Consider the following 26777-nt stretch of genomic DNA (forward strand, 5'->3'; position numbering starts at 1 on the left):
GGCAAGGCCGGCCCCCCTGGGACTGCCAGGGTTTAATTCCTTCTCTACCCAAGGGTGTTTCCGATGGAGAAAATGAGTCAATCCAACCTTTTCTGCTTTTAGCTTGAGAGCTCATGGCCTCTTCTGAGCCTGTCAAGCACTCTTAAAAGCCACACTCCAAGAGATGTAATCCCTTCCCTTGCCTTCCCTAAAAATCTCCTTAAAGGCAGCCGGAGAAGGATGGAGCCCGCTTCCCTCCGCCTGGGTGGGGGAACGAAGACAGCCTTTCCCTTTGCTGATGCAGAAAACAAAGCAATTAACTGTGAGGATCAGAGCCCTTTCAAAGAAATGCACCCACGCTCCATCTTCACAATGGCCTTGTTCAACTGAATTCAGTACGTGCTTGGATCATAAGCACCTACCGGGTGCCCCTCGCTGCCCAGGCCCACGTGAAGGGAGGGCCCAGGAAGGGCTGTCCCCCAGCCTGCCCTTAGGGAGCTTCCATCTAGCCGGAACTCGAGACCTGCCCACTCAGAACAGAGACCCAGGGTGAGGGAGGGAGAGTGTGGAGTGGTTCAGACTCGGTGATGGGAGTCGAAGCCTGATCTTCAACGTCACTAGCTGAGCGGGTTGTTCCTGTGAGGAGAGAGCCCATTTGTAGGGCTGCTGTGAGATGGAAATCTCCTGGCACACTGGCACTCAACAGATGATACTGGAAGACAGCAGTGACGTTCACTAGGGGCCAGGCACTGTTCTAGTGACTTCTTTAATTCTCATTGTGCCTGGCACAGAGTGGTTCAGGAACTTAGCCCACATCACGTGGCCAGTATGGTAGAGGCAGGGTATGAACCCAAGCAGTTATTAGGGTTAGAAGTATCTGTGGTTGGGGCACCTGGGTGGCTCAGTTGGTTGAGCATCTGCCTTCGGCTCAGGTCATGATCCCAAGGTCCTGGGATTGAGCCCCGTATCATCATCATCGGGCTCCCTGCTCAGTCGAGAGCCTGCTCTCCTTTTCCCTCTGCTCCTCCCCCCCACCCCTCTCGTGCTCTCTCTCACTCTCTATCTCAAATAAATAAATAAAATCTTAAAAAAAAAAAAAAAGAAGTATCTGCGGTTAAGTGGGTCTAGCACAGACTGTGCTGTCCATGAAGCTCACACGAGGGAGAAAGCATGAGACCAGAGTGCTGGGAAGGCCACCCGAGGAGCTGGAACTCAAGCTAAATTTGGAAGCTGGGAGGGCATTCCAGGAGGGCGAGCACAAACAAGCAAAGGCTCAGCAGAAGACATTGTCCTTGGAGGGCAAACACTATTATCTCCAGAAAGATTGGGGGCCTTGTCCAGGTTCTCCAGATCCAGATGGAGGCATCCTGATTCCTGTTCCTCTGATTCTTCCCTTCCAGAAACAGTAAGATACTCATCAGGCCCTGAAATTGTTTCGGTTGAAGGCAGAGGGCCACCTTGAGCTCAGGACCTTGGATCTCCCCCACCTTCTGCCCCACTGACACCCCTCCTCGCCCATCTTGTTAGAAGAGCGCTTTGTGGGGGCACTAGAACTCAATGATTTCGGGAGCCAGGCAAGCCGACACTGTTTGCCTCTTGATTCTGCCACTTACTGAACCATGTGTCTTTGGGCAAATTCCCTCAATTCTCTGAGACTCAGGCTCCTTTACTGTAGAATGGGACTATAAGAGCCACCTCCCAGGAGAACATGCAAAACCCCCAGCCCAGCCCATGGCCCACGGTAGTCCTCAGTGGCTGGGAGTTAGGCACGATCAGAGCAAACCCCAGACTTCGGGTGTCCGCCTCACCTCGTAGATGTTGAACTGGCTCTGCCCACGGGCCAGCTCCCGGTAGCTGGTGGTGAATTCTCCAATGAAGTCGTGGCTGCAAGAGAAGGTCTCTGTGGGATGGTGTGGCCCGGGCCACGCACTGCCTCTGCCCATCTCCCCACCTCTCACGTCCCTTCCCCTGGCTCCCGATTCTGCCTGGGGCCTCGGCTCCAGGGGCGCACGCTGGCAGAGAGGCTGGGTCTCTGGGAAGAGTCCAGTGTCCCCCGCAGAACAGGAAAGCCAGCGGTCACCTAGCAAAGAGTGGGGCCCCAGAGAAGGGGACCCACTTCTACTTGGAGTCTTGTTTGAACAAAACCAGCAGTGTTGGGGCTTTCGGGGAAGACCAGAGAAATTTAAATATGAAATGAATATTAGATAGTATTCAAGAATTATTGTTCAACATGTCAGGTGTGATAATGGCATTCGAGGTTCTGTAGGAAAATGTCCTTATTTTTTTAGATGTTCTCAATGAGATATTTAGAGGTAGAAATGCCTTGATGTCTATAATTTAAACTACATCAGCAAAACAGATAGGGCAAATGTGGCAACACGTAACGCTTGTTAAATTCAGATGATAGGCTTAAAAGCCTTCATTAAACTCCTCTTTTTCTATGTATTTGTCATTTTTCCAATAACGGTCTTTGAAAAGACCGTCTGTGTCATGTCCATTGAGGTAGCTGGAGGTTTTCTGCAGTGGCCACGCCTTCTGGGACTCTGCCCCCACAGTGTGTGTTCACGTTAAGGGGAGCAAAACCTCTCCACAGGTGAACCCCTGTCTCCCCCACGGCTGGCTGCCTTTCGCTGTCCTGGCCCCGGGAAGAGGCAGCCTGGGGGGCCCCCAGAGCAGCTGGAGAGTGAGGCCCAGGAGATGTCCCCAGGGCCTGGCCCTGCCTGGAGCCCACTCTGGATTTTGACTACATATTTATAGCTCTCAGCACTCAAACTACGAGCTCCTTGATGACCCTATGACTGGTGGCTGTCCCCAGTTTTTTCCCTTTACAGCACCCTGTATCCGCATCACAGACTTGAGAGGTACAGATGGAGATTATGGGGCTGAAAGCCCCCTTGCAACACCCCTATTAGTGCCACAGAATGGAGGGAGTCCCCAAAGTCAGGATGACATATTGGGTGTGGTCCAACAGACAAGCGGGAGCCAGTGAGGTTTCTGGACTAGAGCCAGGAGAGGTCCATTCTTGTCCTCATCTATGAATTCCCAGTGACACTGCTCCTTGGGGGCACTTACATTCGCAGACAGGGAGGGTACTGGCCTCCCACAACCCGAGTGAGAAGTGCCCTCCTACCTGCCAGGCTTGGCCCAACTCAGACTCACGTACTGGCTCCAGGGACCATTCATGTGCGTCAAAGCTTACCCTTCCCATAGCCCACTCCCTCAGGGCCTGCTCCCTGCAAAAACGTTCCTTTGATACCCCAAGGGCCTCCCCACTAGACTAGGGGGAGTGTCTGAGGGCTGAGCTTGTCTTCTGCACCTCGGTCACCCCACAGTGCTTAGCCTCACATGGAGAACATGAATGAATGCTCAGGGGGTCACTCGTATTTGTACGTTCAAATAGGCACATTTCAGAAAATCCTAATTCTCCCAAATGTGGCGAGGTTTTAGGCACTGGGCTGGCTGCTAGGCAGCTATTCGAGGAAAAGAGACCCCTGGAACCATGTCATGCAGGACAGAGAGCCTCTGGTGCCTCAGTGAAGCTGGGCAGGGACAAGCCACTGGGGCAGCGGGCCCCCACCCCTGGAAAACCCAGGCCCCCTCACCCCCAGAGGTGCCATGGGCATAGCTCTCCCCATATGAGGGCAGGGCCCAACCACCCCTTGGGGCTGCCCTCATCCCTGCTCACCTTCTGCCCTCCTGCCTGCTTACCTGCCATCCCGATCCCAGTCGTACACCTCCACCTTGATGGTCCTGCAAGGCAAAGGGCCCGTGGTGGGGTGGGCTTGCCCCGGCACCTGCGTGGCCCTGAGACCAGGCCCTTCCCATGCTCCTGGGCCAGAAGCGCGTGCAGACACACCCACCAGGCTCCAGGGCCCTCGGTGGAGATGCAGCGGCCCAAGAGACAAAGGAACGATCTTGAGGCCTTTTAGCAAAGGTCTTAGGGACAGAGGCATCCCGAAAGCTGTGTAGCGACTTCCCTGAGTTTCAGGGAGGATGTGGAAAAACAGCCTCAGATTTCAGTTCACCCCACCTTCTCCTTGGCCACCCCAGATGGGACGCAGGTCCCAGGATGAAACCATAGTGTGGATTTATCAAGGGTGGGGGCACTGCAGTGGGAGTGTGGGACCTCAGGCCAGAGCAGGCTGGGCTCTCCTGGGGAGGGGTAACAAGACTGCGTGCTGGCGGGACCCCAGTCGGAGGAGTCTGAGCGGTGGGGAACCAGCCCAGCCCGGCCCGGCAGGGAGGGGCCCAGGGCCCCCCTGAGTCAGGGATGGCCTGCTGAGCCTTTCCATTGCCACGACTGGCTCCTGAGTGAGGGTGTAATTATCTTCACATTTTAGCCTGGCTGCTTTAATTAGTTTGTTTTGACTCCTGTGCATGGGGCTGGGCTTTGGGAGCCCATTTTATTTTTAGCCCGTTTCCATGGCAACAGGCTAGCCGACCAGAGGTGGGAGGAGGGAGGTGGAGGGCTGCGGGTTAACCCTTGGTGCCGGTGGTCCTCCAGGGAGGCCCAGGGAAGGGGGAGCTGCCAGGGTCCCCCTGCAGGCTCAGGGTACCGTGAGGCGCCAGAGGCGTGGGCAGCCGGGGTCTCCAGCCGTCAGTCCTAAACGGGGCTCGCAGAGGCAGCCGCCTGGGCCGGGAATCTAGTCGCAGATCGTCTCGCCCGGGGCCGCGGCCCGTCTTTGCGGGTGTGCGACGAGTCGGCCTCGGGGCGGCGCGGCCCCCAGCAGGAGGCGCTGTCTCCCCGCAGATGAGCCTTCCCCGGGCCTCCGGGAGGGGTGCGGGTCGGCCCGCCACAGGGCACCCACTGTTCCCCAGGAAGGAACGTCTGGGAGGCCGTGCACCAGCCGGGATTTTTGTGACCGCACTGTTAAATGGGGGCAGGCATGGAAGCCCGTCATTTCAAGGAATCCTCTAAATTCTTGTGAAAAACAAAACACCGTGTTTCTCTGAAGTGAATTGTGGTGAAAGAAAAAAATCTAGGCCCCTGAAGGTGGGCTGGTGAGCTGGAAAGAGAAGAAAGAGGCTGGCATGCAGATGCTGTGGGACCTGGAGAGGTCACTGAACCTCTCTGAGCCACAGACCATCTTTTTCAAGGAGGGATAATAGCGGCTTTGCCGAACAGCTCCAAAGCTGAGTCGCGGAGCCCACCTGGCACACAGGTGGGTCTCCGTAAAAGGCCTCCTCCTCTCCGCTTTGGCATTCGGCCACACTTGGATTGCTTTTCATAGGAAATTTACTTAAATCAGGGACACTCCTGCCTGGGTACCTGGGCTCCGCGACTTCCAATTCCTGGAATGACACGGCTGGAGGTGACCTCCATGGCATCCAAGCCTGGCCACCTGGCCAATCACCAGGGAGTTTTTCAGACATACACAGCCCCAGGTCAAGTTCCTGGCGGCTCTGGGCAGGGCCCCGGGATCTAGTTTAAAGGCTTCCTAAGCGGCTCTGCTGTGCATGTTCATTTTCAGGTGGGGAAGCTGAGCCCTAACAGATGCACCCAGGGTCACAGAGCTGGCGAGGGTAGGAGCCAGGACCCCGCCCCACAATGCCAAAGTCCCCCAGTCCTTCCCAGAGCCATGCGGCTCTGCAGGGGACTTTCAGGGACCGCAGCAAGGAGTGCCTCTCCTGAGACCACCAACACCAGCCCCTCAGGCAACTGGATCAGTGACAGCCACATGCTCAGAGGCTGTAGGAGGACCCCAGTTACCGCCACAGCCTTGGATACCCCAAAAATCACTAAGGAGTTTTGTTTTGTTTTGTTTTTTTTAATCCCAGTGCCCGAGGGCCTGATTTAGCTGGGCTGGATAGTACTCAGGCTCGGGTAGTTTTGGCAAGTCCCCCAGCTGATTGGAATGCAGGGCCAGAGCCACTGACCTTCTCTAGAGGAGAGTGCTGGGTTTCCACCCTGGTTGCACACTGGATCCCCTGGCGCGTGTTAGCAATCCTGACGCCAGCGCGCCACCCCAGAGGTTCAGCATCAGTTGTTCTGGGGTACAGCCTGGGCAGGGGGACTATTAAAAGCTCCCTGGAGAATTTTAACTTGCAGCTGAGGTTGAGACCCCTGGGTGTGAGATTCCTGTGCAAACAGCCCGGCCGCAGTAGAGGCTCCAGGGACAGCTGCAGCCTGGGGGTCAGATCAGCTCCGTGGAAGCAGCCTCCAGCACCCAGGGAGGAGGTGAGGGAAACGGTGCCCAGAGCCAGGGCCAGGCAGCGGCAGAAGCCAGACACAGCTCCAACTACTCTAGGGGCAGCTCTGTGCCCCTGTGGGCTGTAGGAACAACCCCTTGGCACAGGCCTAATGAAGGCTCACATCAGACCAACTGTGACTTTTGGGGATGGGACCCTAGAGGAGGGGCTCCTGGGTGTGGCACAATGGGCCTCTGCTGCCCACAAGATGAACATCTTATTTGGCATTAAAGGCTCAGAACACAGAGCCCCTAATCTGGGAGGCAGTGAGGGGGCCAGAGAAGGCTGCGGGTACCTTGTAGCCCTGTGTAACTGGCCTCCCCACCCCCAGGGACTCTGTTTACCCCTCTGAAAATGGGATAATCTCACCCACTTTGGCGTTGTTGTGAGAAGTCAACTACATCATTCACATGTCATTCACACCAATATTGGACACGTTCTGTTCCATCTAAAACACTCCAGCCTTTCATCCAAGCCCCTGTCTTCCACACAATTGCTATTCACCATGAAAATGTCAGCTCCACGAGACCAGGGAGTTTGGGTTGTTTTGTTCCCCGCTGTATCTTCAGCTTCTAGAACAGTGCCTGGCATATAGTAGGTAATATAAATACTATTAAATACCCATCCCCTGCCTGAGATCTCACGACTTGGTGAAGCTACCATGCAGTAACAACTCGCTCCTTCCACAAAATCACAAAGGGAAGCCCGGAGTGTGTATGTGGCTTTCCCCACATCACACAGGGGCTCGGCTGGGAAGCCAGGCCTGGGGCCGGGAGCCAGTGTCCTGTGGGTCTCTGGACGCCTGGGGCTGCGGTGATGGAGCTGGGTCTGTGTGAACCTCAGCAGGCCAGCAGGGCTGAGGGACGCCGGCAGAGCCCGCAGGCTTCCCTCTTGGCATACCCGCACACCCACAGCTCTATCTATAGTCTCCTCGGAGCAGAGCTGCACGTCTGCCTCCTAATGAGCCTCTCCAGGGCTGACAGGTCCCCAGGGGTTGGCCCTAAACTGACCGAGTCAGCCCAACAGTCCTAGAGGCTTCGGGGAAGAAGAGGGGTGTCGGGCCTCACTGGGGGGCGGGCAGTGACACTGGATGGCGGGGCCCCATGCAAGCCCAGCCATACTGCAGAGGCTTTCCCTCCTCAGTCTGCGTTCAGCTGCTTCTGCATGTGTCAGGTGGTCATACGAAGTGGCTGGGCCCCCTCCCAGGACTCAGCACATGGTGGGGTTCAAGGGAGAAGTATTTCCCTTCTCCAGCAGGCCCTCAAAAGTGTGAAGCTCCTGGGATGTGAGAGCCCCCAATCCTAGGGGATCCTGTCCCCTCTCCAGGGGAGGACCCAGGACAAACTGACTCTCTTCCAATCCACTCATTCAACATTAAGGTGTGAGTGAGGGAGAGCAGTCCGACTAGGAGCATCTGGCTCAAGGGGGAATAAACCCTCAAGTTACAGAATGTTCAAGGGCAGAGTAGAGGGGCTTCAGGAAACGCTGGGGAAGTGCTTCTTGTCATCACCCACTTCACCCCACGGGAGGGCTGGCCTGGCTCTGATCTTGACATCAGCTCCTCTGACTCCAGCTCTGCTTAGCTGGCTCGCTCGGGTTTGGACTGGAGACACAGCAAAGGCAGGGGGGACCTCTGCCTCTGGGGAAGGCAACTTCCGGAGAAGGGGCATGTACCTTCTCCTTGCTTTGGCAAGATACATAAGCTCCAGTCCTCTGTTTCCCCGTTTGTGAAATGGGCATGTCACTAGGACCCAACTTCTAGGGTTGCTGTGAAACTTCAATTCGCAAAATAAAATAATGTATTCAAACCAATTAGGGCACAATTTGATCCATGTCCGAAAGACTTGGTAATCTTAACTTGTTTCCACCCCCATCATTCCAAGTAAACTGTCCTTCTTCACAGCTCCCTGCTTCTCACCCTCCCGGCCCTCTTCTTCACGGTAGGAGTTGATACTTCTGTTTGGATTCTCCCCTGAGCCCAGGCCTCTGCCCCCAGCTGCCCTCTCCAGGTTCCCTCCCAGCTCTCCGACCATCTCCGCGTCTCTCTCCAGCTCCCGACCTGTGCAGGGCCTCGGGCACCTCACCTCTGCCAGCTCTCTGTCCTCTCCCCTCGGCAGAGCACCACCATGCCTGTCCCACAGCCCACTCTGGCTCCCTTCCATTTCTGTCTCTCAACCCCAGCTCCAAACACAAATGACCTCTACGTCCCTTTCACCCCCAGATCTAGACTGATGGCAAGGCCTTTGCGTCTTCACCTCCAGGCTCAAAGCAGACCTGCCCCGAGTCCCTGGGCAAGCCCCCCGCCAAACGGGCCCCACTCACACAGGTCTTGGCCATTTGGAGGCCGCAGAGCACGAGGGTCACGAATACAAATTCTCTAGCCAGCCTGCCTGGCTCCAGATCCTGGTTCTATAATTGACTGGCAGTAAGATCATACGTGAGCCACTTAACCTCTTTGGGCCTCAGTTTCTTTACCTGTGAAATGTGGGTAGTATTAGCACGTTTCAGGGGAAACACTAATTGCTGGGAGAATGAAATTAGTTCATATACATAAATCACCACAGGAGTGCTACAGGACCCTTTGCTACTATTCTTCTTCTTCCTCTTCTTATTCTTATTCTTATTCTTACCTGTCTGTCTCCCACTCTGGCCTGGGAGCAACCTAACAGGGAGGCTCGGGTCTGATGTTCACTATGCCCACAGACCCAATATGGTGCCCGGTGCCAGGCCTGCTTGGAAGACACGGCTGCTGGATTAAACTGAATGTGTCTGTGAGTTTCAAGAGGTACCTCGGGGGGAGAGGAAAAGTGGCTTCGTTTTCCTGCACAAACCCGCCTCTCTGCTGCCCTGAGAGGGCCTCCCGGACGCTTGCTCCTCCCAAGTGGCTGTTGGGTACATAGGTCACCCTAGAGCTCAGTGGTAGAGGGGCCGCGTGACATGCCTGGCCCCCTCCATTAACACCACTGTCAGTCACGTCACGGTCAATCTGTTCCTGGCTGTGGAGAAGGGCCTGAGCTGCCTGGCCATGCTGGAGGGAAACCAGTCTGGGGCTCAGCCTGCGAGGGGGTGAATGGGGGCCTCTGGAGGTGTTCCCCACCAGCTGTACCCTCACTTCCACTGGTGGTTGAACAGTGAGCCCAGGCCTCTGAGCCCGGCTGCCTTCCTCACTGTCCCTGACAAGGCTGGATTCTCTGGGTGCAGTGTTGTCGGGGGTCAGCTGGACCCCCAACAACCTCTGGGTAGTGGGGCCACAGATCCCAATTCCTCCCACCCCGTGAGACTTGAACTGCTACGCTCTCCCATCCCCCAGTCTCGAATTTCCCCTCTGTTCCTGTCGCCTCTCGCTATCCCAATCATTCTTCCAGCAACCAATACCCCCCAGCACCTCCCAGCCTTCCCCAAGCCTCCTTCACACGGTACTGCGCCAACCAGACTGTCCTCCCACTCCGCAGGCCCCCGGAAGCCCCAGGACCCGGCCAGACATGTAACCGGGCTTCGTTTGGCTGGAATGCCTATTTTTGTCTCCAGTCTCATTTTGCACAATTATTTAGCTATCTAAAATGCAGATGTGTGCACATCTGAGCTCTCTGTGGTCAGACTAGAGGCTCCCTAGAGATGGAAACGCGGCTACATTCCCTTGAATGCCACACAACTGCAGGCGAGGCGTCGCGCACATAGTAGGTGGTCAGTGACCGCCTGTGGAACAGACGGGCAGATCAGTCCCCGCTAAGAGGCAGGAAAAGGAGCCACCTCATCTCCTGGATCAGCAACCTAATAGGGTGGCCTGAGGGTTTCCTGGAGGGAGACGGGGGTGTCTGAAGGCCATCCACTCTGTCATTCCCACTCCACTGCGCCACACGTACCCAGTCAGGAGCCACTGTGAGCAGGCCCAGCTTGCTCAAGGCTTTCCCGGGGAGCCCTGGTATGTCCCTTCCCGACTGGCAGCTCATCCGCCGGCAACAGCGATCCCCGGGAAAGCAGGCCAGGTTCTCGTGACTTTACACAGACTGACGCCATCATACAGCACCCATTTTACGTGCCCCCCACTCCCCAGCACTCAGCACAACATGTAATTACGCGGTTCTTTGTGTGATTATCGGATTAATGTCTGCTTCCCCCATGAGAATGTAAATTCCACAAGGTTGGGTGAAGGGTGAAGACTGTGTGTTTGGTTTCCTGCTGATTTCCCGGGAGCTAGTGCAGTGCCCGGCACATGGTAGGAAGTCAATCAACGTTTGTGGACAAAATGCGGGATTTGGTATTTTATGCACACCAGGGCTTTCTTGTGTAGGTTGTGTCATGTGAGCTTCTAAGCAACCCTTGAAGGTAGGCAGACGTTTAAAACCCATTTTACAGATAAGGAAACTGAGGGTCAGACAGGTCAAAGCTTGCCCAGGTTGACAGCGCTTTTTGGTCACAGAGCCAGGGTTAGAAACCAGGTCCCCCGTATCTACACCCAACAACCTACACTCAAACAACAATGGTGAGAGCCGACATGTAATCAGAGCAGGGTGCAGCACATCAGAAAAGTTTCCTGAATTTTCTGTACTCCGCCCCTCTCCCCCCATTTATCTTGGGATCCTGACCCCCCAGGGTCCATCTGCTAGGAGCTGGGGTTGGTGTGGCCACCTCTGCCTGCATCTAGAGCCCCCATCCTGTCTCCGCCTGCCCCTCCACTGGAAATCATGAAGAGAAAGGCTGCGGAGCTCCAGGCCGGGACACCCAACACCCACCAGGGCTCCCCGGCATCCCATTCCCCCAGCCTGGGGAGGTCCCCACCAGGGGAGGGCTGCCAGATCAGGGGGACAGCGGCAGGGCAGGGTGGGGAGGCAGGCCTGTGAGGAGAAGGAGGCAGACACTGCCCAGGGGGGCGAGGGGCAGGGACAGCACTGCTCCAGGGGGCTCTGCCATACTGCCCAGGGACAGCCCGCACCTAACACCCGGGAGGGACAGGTTCTCATCTCACCGGTCATAGTCCCCATTGCAGAGCGCTCTCACAGGAATGGAGAAGGTTTGCCAGACTGGGTTTAGGGTGTTCTTCATGACCTCGGTCTTGTGGCAGATGGTGAACCTGGTGAAGGAGAGCCGGAAGGTGTCAGGCCTGAACCCAGGGAGGCAGAATCCAGGTCAACAGAGGGGCCAAACGATTAATCTCTGCACTTGCCAGGCAGTGGAAGCCAGAGCTGCATGGTGATGAGCTGCCTGTCACTAGCAGCATCCAGGCACTAACTATGGCCATTTTTTTTTTAAGATTTTATTTATTTATTTGAGACAGAGAGAGCACACGTGTGCACAAGCAGGGGAAGGGGCAGAGGGAGAAGCAGACTCCCCGCTGAGCAGGGAGCCCAAAGTGGGGCTCAATCCCAAGATCCCGGGATCATGACCTGAGCTGAAGGCAGACGCATAACCAACTGAGCCACCCAGGCGCCCCATAGATGGCCATTTCTTGGTGACATTTGATGAGCCACCCAGGCACCACATAGATGGCCATTTCTTGGTGACACTTGAGAGAGGATTCCCAGCAGCAGGTGGGGAGTGTCAGGAGATAATGGGTTCTGCCCCCCTCCCCCACCTCTCTGTGTGACTTTGAGCAAGCCAGCCTCTGTGACCTTGAGCAAGCCGATCCCTCCCCTGTAAACTCAGGGAGCTGGCTGCTGTCAGATGTTCTTCATCTGAAATCCATGGAAGGATCTGTGGATGGGATTTAGGGGTTTGCGAACCCCTGAAATCGGGGTGAACTTGGGTGGGTGACTTTCATATGTTTGATGTTCCCCTGCCTGGAGCATTGTCTCCCCAGATTTCCATGTTCATGGCTCATCTCCTCACTTCCTTCAGGTCTTTACTCAAATGTCACCCGTCTGATAAAAGCACTTGCCCAGGTTGACAGCGCTTTTTGGTCACAGAGCCAGGGTTAGAAACCAGGTCCCCCGTATCTACACCCAACAACCCCTGGTCCCCTGACCCTGACTCCCCCCCCCCAGTCCCCTCCCATGCTTTTTTTCTACTTTACCTGTTATCTTTTGACATAGTCTATGTTTCTCCTTATTTACTTTATGCTTTGTCACTAAAATGCAAGCTCCGTAAAGGCAAGGGTTTGGTCTTCCTTGATCACTGGTGTATCTCTGGTGCCCAGACCAGTGCCTGGCACTGAGTAAGCGTTCACTAAATGTTTTTTTTGGAACAAACTAATGAATAGATGTATGTCTTAGAGGAGAGTTTCCACAGCTTTCACTGGCATTAAAGGCAGTGAAAGTGAGGCCCCTGGCTTAGACAATCTCTAAGACACTTTCGGCTCTCCCAGTGTGAATCCACCGAGCCTGCTTTGCAAACGAAAAGTGCCCAACTGGCTTACCCCGCCGGGCTCCAATCCAGCGTCCCTGCCCACTCCCCATGCCATGCCTGCTGGCCCCGTCCTGGCAGCCTGCCCTGCCAACACGGAGGGGTGGCCAGAAGCCAGAGCCGACCTGGGGGCAGAGGCTGTCCCCCTGAGATTTCCCAGCCTCCCCCCGCCCCAGCCACCTCTCAGCCTGGAAAGGTCACCCCGGAAAGTGCTTGGGCCCCGCCCGTGCCCACACAGCCTCTGCCACTTCTTCTCTGGCAATTTTCAAGTCAAAATGTCATTCCTGTCACTGCGGCTCAGCGTTTCTCTTCTCTGCTCCTTCTCGCCCGCCCACTGGCGTGTGGAGATACATGTGGGAGACCTCCCCACACACCCCGGAGCTGGTGACGAGGACAGGAATGGAGAACGGGGACAGGAGGGGGCCATGGCTGCCCAAGTTGGGGCAGGCAGGTAAGGCAGGAAGAGGAAAGGGTTGGGAGGGGGGCGCGGGAGGGAGAATCAGGAGCAGCCCCTGGGCTTCAAAAGGAGGGAGTTCGCCTGCCTGTGCAGAAGCCGGGCTGGGCTCCAGAGACCTCCTACCTGGAACAGTTACACCCACCTGCTGTGGAACCCTCCCAGCCCCCTCCATCTCTTTGGACCCACCGACTTCTCTGTCTCTTCTCCCTTGCCAACCAGTTTCTTGAGCCGGGTCTTCTGAGCTATTAGCCCGATTGCCTCCCTCCGTGCTTCTCCCTGAGCCCTGTGTAGTCCTGTTTCTGCTTTCAGACTCTGGTCTGAAGCTGCTTTCTTTAAGGTCCCCCAAGCCCCTCATCACCAAATCCACAGACCCCTCGACTCCCTGCTGCACTTGCCGTGGGGCTGGGCCCTGGTGTGGAAATGGTCCCTGCAGACATCTCATGGCTCAACTCAATTCACCCTGACTTCTGCTTAGGGCATGTGGTGTGGGAGAGCATGAGTTGGACTGGTGAGGCTCCATTCCCAGGGCCCCTCCCGCCAGCTGTGCAGTCCTGGGCAAGTGACTTTCTCTCTCTGAGCTTCCCCTTCATTGTAAAATGGGGTGGGGGGGGGAACCAGTAGCTAACACTGCCAGGCCCTGTTCTAATGACATATATGAACTCATGTGGTCCTCAGAGCAACCCTGAGAGGGAGATGGTAGGATTATCTCCACTGCACGTACCAAGAAACTGAGTTGGGGAGGTTATAGGTGCGCTATCCAATATGGTAGCTTCTAGCCACATGGGACTATTTACCTTTAAATTAGTCTAAATTAAATTAAAAATTAAGCTCCTCAGTCACATGAGCCCCGTTTCACAGACTCAACGGCTACGTGTAGCTAATGGCTACATCATTCCAGAAAGTTCCATTGGGTTAAGAGACTTGCCTAAAGGTACACAGCAGGGGCGCCTGGGTGGCTCAGTTGGTTAAGCGACTGCCTTCAGCTCAGGTCATGATCCTGGAGTCCCTGGATCGAGTCCTGCATCGGGCTCCCTGCTTGGCAGGGAGTCTGCTTCTCCCTCTGACCCTCCTCCCTCTCATGCTCTCTGTCTCTCATTCTCTCTGTCTCAAATAAATAAATAAAATCTTAAAAAAAAAAAAACAACCCTTAAAGGTACACAGCAGGCAGCCCAGCGGACCTCTCTATCACATTCTTACTCCCAGAGAAGAGACTGGGACTGAAGAAGACAAAATAGGTAGAGGGCCAGCAGGACAGTGGGTGCTCTGAAGACGCTTCCAACCCTTTCCCTCCAGGACATTCCACTCCCTGGGTTCCCTCACCGACCTTCCTCCTGACCTCTTCCTAACTGGGGGTGTCTCCCAAACCTACTCATCTCTCCTCAAACCCTGGGTAACCACCCTGCTTCCACCAGGTCAGCCTCTGACCTGTGCCCGCAGACTGGCCCATCCTTTGGGGGCCTCTGGGTGGGTTTCTCCAGCTGCCCTTGGTGACCGCTCCCGGAGAGATCCAGCCCGTGCATCAAGTGAAACTCGCCCCCAAATAAACTCCCGTCGCCTCCCCCATCTGACCAGCTCCTTTGCCATTTTTAACACTCTGGGTTTCCCACAGCTCCACTACCGGGGAGGGGCTCTGACTTCAGTGGCCACCCCAGTCCTGCCTAGTGAGGTCTGCTCACTGTCCTTTTGCCCCCGTCCTCCCCTCCCCACTTCCTCCCTGCATTTCCCGGGCGAGGCTCCGAGGCTCGCCAGCGCTCAGCACCTCCCACCTGTTCACGGTGTCAGTCACGAGTCTCTCCCTCTTCCCTGCCCCCTCCCCACCCATCCTACACAGGCTCTGCTAGAACAATCACTGGCAAACACTTTGTAACACACCCCTTCCCTGCTCCCAACCCCAAATCCCTCTCTCCTGGCCAGCCGGCCTTCACCTCCGAGACAAACCTGGCCTGACCAGGCATCGCCTCTCTGGAGGAGACCTGTGTGGCCATTTCCGTGGGCGCCCAGAACATCACTCGGCCCTTTCCCTCCCTCCCTCAAGTCAAGTCAAAGTCAGCAAGAATTATTTAAAGAGATCCTGCTGGGAGTCCTTTGGTGAGACAAAGACTCCTTTTGTTATGCAAATGATCACACCTAATTTCCCTTGGTTTTTTTCGTTCAGGTTTTAAAATCGGTTTTCCCTTGAAGTGAAACACACCTCCCCCCTGCTCCTCCCTGCCCCCCAGCACACACACACACACACACACACACGCACACACACCCCCAGAGTTCCAGAATCAAGGGGAGTTTGGAGGAGGCCTTTCTGCCCTCCGCTCCGGACACACCTGCTTTACACTCGCCTTTTCTCTAGCCTGTTATTCATCTGCTCCTCCCCCATGGACCCATTTTCTCCCTCTCCTTCCAAACCTGCTTCCAAGTTCCCCTTCTCCAGCAGTGTTTCTCTAATTAACCTCCCTGGCCCCATCGCTTCCCGGTTCTGCAGCATCCCAGCTCAAAGTGGCCACAGCCTCCCACAGCTGTGCTGCTTAAAGAGACCGTGGAGACCGCCTAATCCAACTGGTTCATTTTCCTGATGAGAAAATAGACCCAGAGAGGGGGCATAACTTGCCCCGGGTCACACAGCAAGCCAATGGGGTGGACCGAGGTCCTCAGACCCTCAACCTAGAATCTGTGCATCCGTGTGCACAGCTGACCTACATTTGCCGACATGTTGTGTGTGTTTCCGTCATACTGTGGGTGGCTTCCAGATTAGGGAGAGGAGAGGAGGAAATGGGGGCTTTAAAGACGCGTGCAGTTTTCAATGAAGCCTATGGCAAGGTGTGGGACTGGCCAGGTAACAGGATCCGGATTTGCCATGCTGGGCGTGTGGTAGTTGGGTGGGGGGCACGTGTGGTAGTGGGGTGTTCAGAGGGCTGCTGGCGGAGGAGGGGTGGGCTGGAGATATGTGCTGATTTGTGTGGGAGAAGGAAGGGGCTATTCGGAGGAACCCCTCATTCCCACCCTAGCCCTGCTTTCGCCCACTCCCCTCACCTCCAACATACCTAGCACCCACCATTGCTGAGACCCTCAGAATGGCACTGCTGGCTTGGGAGCTGCCCGTACCCCCCACCGGTCCCAACCACGTGTCAGGGCACTACCCAGGAGCCCCGGCTGCTACTGTGAGCAGGAGGCACTAGGAAGAGGCAGGCCTGAGCCCCCCTGCCTGGAAGGTCACCACACCCCTCCATCCCTGATGCTGGAAAGGGGGTGAAGTGCTGTCAGGGGACTTACGTTCCATCCTCATTGCTTCTGTAGAACACCAAGAAGGGGTCGGACTTCCCAAAGAAATCCTTTTTGTCCAGCTTGTTGGCACAGAACTGCATTGTGGCTACATCCTGGTGGGAAGGAGGGAGAACAGGGGTGAGGCAGGAGACGGCTGGAGGGCGCCCCAATCCCTGTGGAAACACAGCCCCAAGGCCCTGGAAGAGAGGAGGATTCTGAGTACCAAGCTGGTTAAAGGACAGCATGTTACGTTTGCCCTGCACCAACCAAGGGCCAGGCCCTGGGCTAATACTGGGGGGGGGGGGTCTCATTTCATCTTCGAACAACCCTACTGGGCAGGTCTGATGGAGCAGTGGGGGGCGGGGTGGGGGGTTGATTCTGGAGCCAGCTGCCCCAGTTTGAATTCTGGCTCTGCCACTTTCTAGCTGTGTGACCTCAGACAAGGGAGGCAACCGCTTGGAGCCTCAGTTTCCCCCCTGTACCACGAGGCTGATCACAGCACCCACCTCAAAGGGCTATCGCGAGGACTAAAGGCAAAGTACTCGGCAGAGTGCAGCCCCATCAGTGTTGATGTGCGTGAGTCCACTACTGTTTTACCCAGTGGCTCAGACAGGTGAAGCGACTCACCCAAGGCTACTCTGACCTTGGTCTGACAGCCTCAGAGCCCTCGCTCTGTCCACAGCACCCCCTCCCCTCACACACTAGATGGCTCGAAGAAGACTGTCAAGATGAAACACCACTGGGGCTCCTGGGCGGCGCAGTCGGTTAAGCGTCCGACTCTTGGTTTCACCTCAGGTCACGATCTCAGGGTCACGGGATTGAGCCCCTGTGCTGAGTGGGGAGTCTACTTGGGATTCTCCCTCTCCCTCTGCTCCTCCCCTTGCTCTCTCTCTCTCAAATAAATACATCTTTTTTTTTTTTTAAAGATTTTATTTATTTATTCATGAGAGACAGAGAGAGAGGCAGAAGGAGAAGCAGGCTCCCAAGGAGCAGGGAGCCCGATGCGGGACTCGATCCCAGGACCCTGGGATCATGACCTGAGCCGAAAGCAGACGCTTAACCATCTGAGCCACCCAGGCGCCCTCAAATAAATACATCTTAAAAAAAAAAAAAAGATGAGACATCACTTTCACACCCACTAAGCCATGAGAGGCCCACCCAACTCTCTAAGGTAGGTGCGGCCCATTTTACAGCTGAGCAGCCCAAGGCTCAAAGCAGGGAGCAACTCCCCCAAGTTCACCAGGCAGAGCCCTGGGATCTGACTGCCATGACCAGCTGACGGCCCCAGCGGACACAACACTCAGCCCAAGAGCACAAAGAAGGTAGCCAGGCCCTGGTGAGGATTGCTGGACCCCTCCCCTCACATGGCCCCCAGTTCCTCAGTTCGCTGCGGCTGACAGGACACTGGGCAGAGATGCCCCCATGTCCTCCTCTTCATCCATCCCCACGTGGCCTCTTCAACCTGAAAGGTCTGCATCCTGACAAACCAGCTGCCAGGTGGCCAGAGCTCAGAGCTTTGTTGTCTAGTCCCTGGGGCCTGGCTTGCCCTTCAGGGCCAGGGCCTGTCGGGAAGTCACTTAGCTCTCTCACTGCCCCCTTCCTGTCACTGGGGAAGACCGTCTCATGAGATCAGTGTCCTACAGGCCTGTGAGGACCAAAATGGTGGCAGAGATGAAAAGGCAACCTCCCACATGTTTGAAGGACATGGTCAAAGGTTTGGGAGTGGGTATGATATAATGGTTCAGAATATGATCGCTGGGGAAAAAAAAAGAATATGGTTGCTGGAGCCAGGGTGCCTGCTTCAGCTCCATCCCTTTCTAGCTGTGTGACCTAGAGCAAGTTGTTCACCCTCTCTGGCCTCAGTTTTCTCATCTGTAAAACTGGGTACCGGCAGCCTACCTCATAGGTTTGTTGTGAGATTGAAATGAGTCAATATGACGATAGTGCTGGAAATATTGTATGGCGCACACCAGGTGCCTTGTACGTGCAAGCTATTTGCACACTTGCCCCTCCCTGCACACACAATGTGTGTGGCCTCTGTCCCTGCCCCACCCCCTCAAATGCCTTCCCTCAAGGACATCTGACAATAGCAAACACAGAGCATCCTTCCCTTCACTCATTCGTTCCTTCAACACACATTTACTAGATACCGTATGTATGGCCAAGTCACTGATCTCCTTATCACCTTTAGCCCTTAAAGTAATCCTTTGTCGCTTTTTTATAAATGAGGGAGCAGGGGGTAGAAGCAGCTAACCTGCCCAAGATCACCAGGTGGTAACTGGTCGAGTGGCAATTCAACACGTATGGACTGATTTCAAAGTCACGTCCCTTCCGGCACACCACTCCGCTCCCTGAGAGAGAGCGCAGTCCAGTTCGGGAGGCCCCCTTCCTTGCTTTCTTTGGACAGACCCCGGGGCGGGTATGGACGGGAGGGGGCTGGCCTCTGGTTAACCTGGGCCGGAAGTGCCCACTCAAGGGAGGCCCTGAGGAGGGGCAGGGCTGAGGCACAGCAGCCCGCACACAGAGGGGCCCAGGTAATGACAACTTTCATCATGTCTTTCTTCGTGGCCTACCCAAGAGGAAGAAGGAGCTGGACTGGGGGCTTGCAAGGCCTAGGAGCCCTGGGAATCCTAGAGCCTCCAGAGAAACCTAGGACATCAGACCTGGAATAAGAGACCAGCCGACTTCTGGAGCACTTACTACGTGCAAGTCACTACGTGAAGCCTTCTTGTTACGCACATTATTTCACTGAATCCGCATAACAACCATATGAAGTAACTCTGCTACTCTCTCCATTTTACAGATGAGGAAACTGAGGCTTTTAAATCCTGTCATATGCCCAAGGTCACATAGAGGATCACCCAGGCGGGGCTTTCTCCCTCAGCCTCCCAGAAAGATCTCTCACCTTCTAAGCCCGCTCCCTGCAGTCACTGTATCTCCACAGTAGAAAGTTCCACTCCCATCCCATGTTGGAGGGAGGGAGCATTTTAAATGCCTCCCTGGGGAGCTCTATCCCATGGCCTAGAAAAAGGAGGAGGCCTAGGACCAGGTGGGCTCCTCCCAACGCTGGCTATAGAATTGGTGAGGTCCATGGGAAAGGGGAAATGTGACAGCAGGGCATTGCATTAAACCGAGCATAGGCCCTACGGGACCGCACGGCTCATAGGCCCACCAAGCCGGCCCTCGCTCCTCCCACAGGGGCAGCGGGCTGTGGCACCAGAAAACACCGCCCTTCAGACTCTGCTGAGGACAGCAGAGGGGGACAGCCCAGCAAGGTTCCCTGAGTTCTGGGCTCTCAGCCTCAGTTTCCTTCTCCGTAAAGTGACCTGCTGGGCAGGCCGATGACACTGTCCTTTAATGCCAGGCAATTTAGGCTTCCGTGCCGATGGCACTGGGAGCATCAGGGGACAGGGACGACACTGGGGAGGCTGGCACTCAGGAGACAGTCCGGGAGTCCAGACCCCCTCCGGCTGCCCCAGGATACGGCTGGGTTGGAACTCCAAATGTGACCCCACCCATCTGGAGGTCACCTGAATGAACTCAGGCAGGCCACACACAACAAGCTGCACTTACATTGAAACAACCAAAACCAATGCCACAAAATCCAGGGGCAAAAGCTCTTAGTGTCGCTTCCTAGGAGAACCCCTCAAGGCCCTGCAAGATCAGGAAGGGAAGCAGAACGTAACAGATCATCACGCCCAGGACCATTCAGCCAAGGCCACCTGTTTGGAGGCGCACTTCTGCCCCCTGTCAGCTGAGCAGCCCGTTGCAAGCGATGTCACCTAAGCCTGGGTGCTCTCTTCTGGAAAAATGGAGTAGGAATGGCCCCCTGAGATCCCATCCTGAAGAGTAAAGCCAAGGGCCTTTGTGAAACACCGGTCCACAGTGCAGAGCATGGAGCAGCTGTAAGAACGGGGGCCATCTATTCTTGCGCTGAACCCTATGCAACCGCCAATGTTTAACTGGTGTCTACCTATGAAAATGGCAGTAGAATAGGGCTCTACCTAATCTGTGCCAAGCAGATATCTTTATGCCTATCAGTTCCTTTAATCTTCTCACCAACCCCAAGAGGTAGGAACTATTATTATTCCCATTTTAAAGATGGGGAAACTGAGGCCCAGAGAGGTTCACACCCTTGCCCGAAGCCACACAGCTATTAGGAGGAGAAGCTGGGATCGGAGCAAGACAGTCTGGCTCCAAAGCTTAATAACTGAGATTCCAAATGATGACCCCAAATCATCCCGATAAGTTTAATTATGTTCTGTAGCCTCAGTTTGAGGAGTCAGAGAAGTGTGAAATCCATTTTAGAAAGGCCTCCTCCGTGCAAACTAGTTAAAATTACAGGGGGAAAAAAAAAAAAAGCCTGGCTCTGAAATTCAGCTAACTGGAAAAATCCTCCAATGAGCCACACCTCATTCCGGCTGATGGCAAATCCATGAGGTGTTGCTGGCAGCTTATTCTGCCGCTCAACCTGATCCGCCCTCCCTAACACAATCTAGACCCAGAAACATTCACCAAAAGCGCTTTGCGATCATCACTACGGTCGTGCCACTGTTGACTCCATGGGGATAAAACACACCTGCAGTGAGACTTCTAGGCTGTGACCACAGCAAGCTTCTTCCCTCATGAGTGCGCACCCGCTGGGGAGTCCTTGAGACAAGGCACCGTAGCTGTCTTGGGACTGTGCTTTTTTTTTTTTAATTTTAATTAAATTCAATTAATGAACATAGAGTGTATTATTAGTTTCAGGGGTAGAATTTAGTGATTTATCAGTCGCATAGAACACCCAGTGCTCATTCCATCATGTGCCCTCTTTAATGCCCATCACCCAGTTATCCCATCCCTCCACCACCCTCCCGGGGACTGTGCTTTTGAAGGTGGCTCTGAGTTATGTCAATAGTCATATCACACAGACAAGGCTTTGACCGCTCCCCTTAAGTGCAGGTTAGTGAATGGACCCCAGGAAGAGTCTGGGGAGTGGCTATAGATGGACTGGGCCAGCAGGATTAGGAAGCAGCCAATCCTGGCTAAGGTCAGAGGTCCGGGTGTTTGAAGCCTCAGCTGGAGGGTGGGGCTCTCTGAGCACGTGAAATGCTCTTCCCAAACCAGAAGCATCTCTGGAATCAACTGTGGAGAAGATAAACAACTCCTGCAATACATAATTTCCAGCAATTTCTGCCTTTTCCCCCTATCTTTTTAAAAAACATATTAACTTCTTCGGAGCGCCTGGGTGGCTTGGTTGGTTAAGCATCTGCCTTCGGCTCAGGTCATGATCCCAGGGTCCTGGGATCAAGCCCCGCATCAGGCTCCCTGCTCGACAGGAAGGCTGCTTCTCCCTCTCCCATATCTCCTCCTTGTGTTCCCTCTCTCGCTGTGTCTCTCTCTGTCAAATAAATAAATAAAATCTTAAAAAAAAAAAAAACATATTAAGTTCTTCTAAAACAGCAGGATTGCCTCAATTTGCATCTTTCCGCATGTTAATCAGGCTGCTGGGGAGACTACAGCAAACAGCCTTTCACTCCAGGGTGGCCTGGCCTACTCCAGAGCACTAGCCCTCCCTGACCCAGGAGGTCAGAGTTCAGGCCCAGAGGACAGCAGGTGAGCTGAAGGCCAGGAGAGGGTAGCAACACCCAGGAAGGGAGAACGGAAGCTGGGTCTTGCTGGCATGCTCCAGTATCAGAATAAGAGTAAGGTAAGTGCAAAATTTAGAAGGTGCCCAAAAGCCCAGTCATCAAAATCAAGATTTTAATGTGACATCTTGAAAAATCAAAATCAATGCAAAAACCCATGACAAACAAAACATCCACAATTCAAATAAAGCCATTTTACAAATGAAGAAACGAAGGCACAGAAAAGTCAAGTAACTTGCCCAGAGTCACATAGCTAGTAAGCAATGGCATTTGGTCTGGATCCAGAGCCCAAGTTCTTTTTTTTTTTTTTTAAAGATTTTATTTATTTATTTGAGACAGAGAGCACATGAGAGGGGGGAGGGTCAGAGGGAGAAGCAGGCTCCCCGCCGAGCAGGGAGCCCGACGCGGGACTCGATCCCGGGACTCCAGGATCATGACCCGAGCCGAAGGCAGTCGCCCAACCAACTGAGCCACCCAGGCGCCCCAGAGCCCAAGTTCTTAACCACTTTGCCCTCCTGCTCACACGCTACACCCTAAAAAGAACTTTTCAATAGATGGTGGAACCATGATGACATTTATTGGCTTCTCTTCAAAGTTTGCGGAAAAAAAGATACCAATTAAAAGATAAAGAATCATTAGCCACAACTCTGAAATTCAGCACGCCAGCAGGAGGGAACACAACCCAGAGTCGAGAGTGATTCTGTGAGCTGTAACCTCTGGGAGGGCTCCCACATTCACAGAAGGGTCCAGAGCCCCAGCTCACCAGGATAAGACTGCAGAAGCAGGGGGCCTGGGGTGCAGGCGTTTTGGGATATCCACAAAGACCGTGTAGGTTAGAGCTGATTTGAACACAGATGGTGGGTGTAGGAGTTGGTCTAGGAGATCGGGCCTGTCACTACACATTGACTGTAATGACCACGTGGGGGTCAAGCTGGGTTTTCTCTGCCGTCTTAATGACTGACTTCTCAAATAATCTCATCAGCTGTGCATCTGTTGATTTGGTCATTCAGACGCTGTAAACCCCAGATTGGCCGTTTTCCCTCCCACGCATGGAGCCTATGTGTCTGGGATACTAACCAAAATCCATCAAGTAAAGTTCAAAAGAAAAATGGAATGACTTGGCTAGGAGGAGATATTCACGGCAGTGTGAATGATACTGTTTCCTATAAGAGAACAGATTTAATAAATTATGGCCATCCATATAATGGAGGCATAATATATAGCTATTAAATACGTTTTCAAAGAATATCTAATGACATGGGAACATAAATCTGGATACCACATTCTACTAATTAGAAGAAAAAACTATACACAGAAACACCTAGAAGGAGGAAATGCAGCAAATGCACCAAAATGTGAACAATGATTATCTCTTTGTATTTGCTGTCATGTCCACTATGAACATGTTATTTTTTAGCATCAGGAAAAAATGTTTTTGTTTTTGTTTTTTTAAACCAGAGGGATGATTTCTAAGACCAAAAAAAAATTACCAACTAACTTGTAAAAGGGTGGTGTGTGTCTGCTCGTCGTGGATCACGCATCTGTGCCACAACACACGTCTTTCCCAAATACCAAGCTGCATGCTTCTGAGTCTCAGAAAAGCTTCACCGCTTCCCCCGCTTCACCTTACCTCTTTCTCCTTATCTTTCTCCCTTTCTCCCAGGACTCTTCCCTAGGTTCCCACATGGAAACACTGGGCTCTCCCTGATGTCTGTCCTGAGAACAGTGAGAGTTCTGACTTTATCAAGATTCCAACCTGCTAAGCAGGCCCGCTACAAGGTCCCGCACCATCTAGCCTCCCACCCCACCTACTCTCTCACCTCTCCAGTGTCACTCATCACTATCTCCTTGCCCCAGGGCCTTTGCACAAGCTGTTCTCTTTGCCTGGACCCATCTTCTTCCAGGTAGCCGCACAGGCTCATTCCTTCACCTGTATGTATTTGGGCCTCTTATATGGTATTATCCATGGATTTTCCTTCAGGATAGTAAAGAGTGCTATAAAATACCTGCTACTAAAAAAAGAGGCAATGGGTCTGATGAAGTTAAGGACCCCTGCTGTACCGTGATTGCTGGTTGGCATTTCTGTCTCTAACACTAAATTGGAAACTCTGGGAGGGGGGGCAAGAACTGACCCAAGACATATTTGCTAAAACGAATGAACAAATGAGCAAGCTGGTGATACCTAAGGCGGGGGGGCTGGGGCAGCTACAAGTGAAAAGCTTTGACTCCCCTGGCTTGTGAGAGGTGAGCTGCCTTCTTGCCAGTGTATGTAGGGACCTGACTGGGAGGCAGTGAAGATGCACTATCTGGCCAGGAACTCTCTAGAAGCCCAGCCACTGACCACGGCTGCTGAAGTTTCCTGCCCCACAAAGATCACAAAGCCCACGGCTCTTCCATGTACCGTAAAGCTTATGGCTTCACTGTGGGTGAGGGAAGTACTCTCTGAGGATTAGGAGTCCACAGCTCAGCCATCTGAGGCTGGCACTTCAACCTCTCTGCATCTGTGGGCTGGGGGCACTCACCCCTCCCCATCTCCCAGCCCTGTGGTGAGGATCAAATAGACTGTGAACACAAGGGGCTCGGGCCAACTGTGCAGACTATGCAAATGTTGGTCAGTATGACGGAATAATGACGGTTTTACTGCTGAACATAATTAAATCTTTGATGACTCAGAGGCCCTTCAGGAGCTTAAGCTCATCATTGTCAACATCAAGTATAACTGAATAATATTTTGGATCAAATTCTGATTGTTGCAACTTTCTTGGTATTTAAAATCTCAATGAGCAAGGCTTTTTGCATAACCTATCGAAGCGTGCTGGCGATCCACGGGAGTCCACTCCGGTCCTTCGCTCGTCCCCAACCGCCCACACGGTAACTGTGGATGGAGGGAGGGTTTGTCTACTTAGGCAGACTGCATTCACTTGAGCAGAAAGCTCTGCTCTGGTAAGGGAAAGAAAAAAAAAAAAAAACCACCCCTTAGACTCCACCCTCTTCCTTTGATCCTCCCACTGAATGCAGAGCTGGAACTCAGAAGCAAAGCAGTTCAGATGTAATTATTTTCATTCAGCCAGATGCTGGGAATTAGTCTCTTTTCCTTGCAAGTATTCTAGGGAAAGACAGAACGCATCCAAAGATGCCCCAAAAGAAAAGGAGCTGACAATCTCAAGAGGCAGGAAGGGAGCCCACCCCCCACCTCCTTGCCTTGGAACAGCTTAGATCAAGGAAAACCGCTACCACCCCTGGATGAAGGAGGGGAGGGGGGGATGGGGAAGGAGGAGCAAGGGGGGGACGCCTAATAAATACTAAATACGGACTATTTTGCCAATCCCGGAAAACCAGACCAAGGACAGCACCCAGCATTGTCTGAAGCTTTAGAATTCCCTAAGCACGTTAGCTTCTATTACCCGATTTAATTAGCAACTAGGGAGGAAGTCACTAGCTGAGCTAGAAGCCGGGGGAGCAACCCCACCTTAGGCTTCAAGGAATGCAGATTCCATCTTTCCCCAGGCACCTGTTGGCCCAGCCACCTCCACGAACTCCTTCAATCCTCACCACAGGCACCCCTATCAGCCCCAACATACAGGTGGAGAAACTGAGGCTCAGGGAGCTTCAATAGCTCTACTATAATGTCAGCTGGGTTCCCTCTCCCTTGTCTGAACCCCAGGAACTTCCAGATGGTCAGCATATACACTTGTAAGAGCTTCCATCATCATCTGCTGCGCTAAACATTTGGTCAATCATTCAGTCACAGATTCCCGAGAGAGAGCTCCCCGAGCGCCTACAGCACACCAAGCCCTCGGGTGTAGCCCTGCTGTCAAGTTCCTCCAGACCCACCTAGGTAAACAGACAGAGAAGCCAGAAGAATGAGTACTTGTGTATAAGCTGATGTGGTCATCGCTATACTGCAATTCTGTGTCTTATTCTCCCACTGGAAGCCCCTGAGTTGGGGACCCCACCGCCTGGCAGTTAAAGACCCTGGCACTAGAACCAGACTGCCTGGGTTCAAATCTCTTCTACCCAGGGGCTATGTGACCTTGGGCAGGTCGTTTAACCTCCCCATAAAATAAAAACCGTAAGATATCAGATAACAATAATACCTCATACTACCTACAGTCTTACATCATATATTATAATAATACAGATAAATCAGTCGACGCGTGTAAACCCTTAAGCACAATGTGTGGCTCAGCATAATTGCTCAATTAATCTTGGCTAACAATTTATACCCCCATAGCAGCAGTTCTCAAAGCATGGACCAGGGACCCTCAAGGGGTGGTCCGTGAGGCCAAAGCTATTTTCATAATAATGTCAATAAGACATGGAGTTTTCTAGAAGTTACCCAACAGTGATATCACAACAGATTGACTGCAGAAGCAGATATGAGACTCTCCTGTTCAGCTTGACATTACAGAAATTTACAAAAACAAGGCCTTGCAAAACAAGGCCACTCTTCTCACTAAATAAATGACATTTGTTTTGGAAAATACAGTTATTTTTCAAAAAAGTTGTTATTTATGTTATCCTGTAATGGGTTAAACTGTTGTCATTTTTTAATGAATTAATATATATATTTTTAATTTATTGACTTTATTTTCTAATATGGCAAGTATTTATAGCTAACAAATAACCACAGTTGCACTGACTTCCCAGGAAGGTCAGAAAATCTTGTTTCTCCTCCTCCCTCCTAGGCCCTCTTACCTGAGCCCCATGTGAATGTGGGTTCCCAGGTTACCCTAGGCTTGGTCCTGTGTTCATACTCTGGCTACCTCGTCCTTCTCTCCCCAGGACCCACCCACTCCTACCTTTGGCTCCTAATTAACCTAAGAGGCATGCAGGCCTGGGCATGAGCCCCGATTTTAGAAGGTTTTAGAATCCGGTTGAGCCCCGATTTTAGAAGGTTTTAGAATCGGGTTGACCCGGTTTAGAAC

At 53.4% G+C, this 26777-nt stretch overlaps 1 protein-coding gene across 3 annotated transcripts in view; it reads right to left on the reverse strand.

Moving 5' to 3' along the window:
* Positions 1-26777, reverse strand: part of CPNE5 (copine 5) — a 91820-nt gene that overhangs the window by 19575 nt on the left and 45468 nt on the right. For all 3 annotated transcript variants that reach the window (XM_064597538.1, XM_064597540.1, XM_064597539.1), the window contains 4 exons: positions 16229-16332; positions 11135-11239; positions 3688-3729; positions 1788-1863 (listed from right to left, as the gene is read on the reverse strand). In XM_064597538.1, coding sequence (XP_064453608.1) covers positions 1788-1863; positions 3688-3729; positions 11135-11239; positions 16229-16332 — 327 coding nt within the window. The remainder of the gene's footprint in view (positions 1-1787; positions 1864-3687; positions 3730-11134; positions 11240-16228; positions 16333-26777) is intronic.

Source organism: Mirounga angustirostris, unplaced genomic scaffold (assembly GCF_029215605.1).
Source record: "Mirounga angustirostris isolate CCGP_5_RB_7025 unplaced genomic scaffold, mMirAng1.0.hap1 SCAF_8, whole genome shotgun sequence".
NCBI classification, from domain to species: domain Eukaryota; kingdom Metazoa; phylum Chordata; class Mammalia; order Carnivora; family Phocidae; genus Mirounga; species Mirounga angustirostris.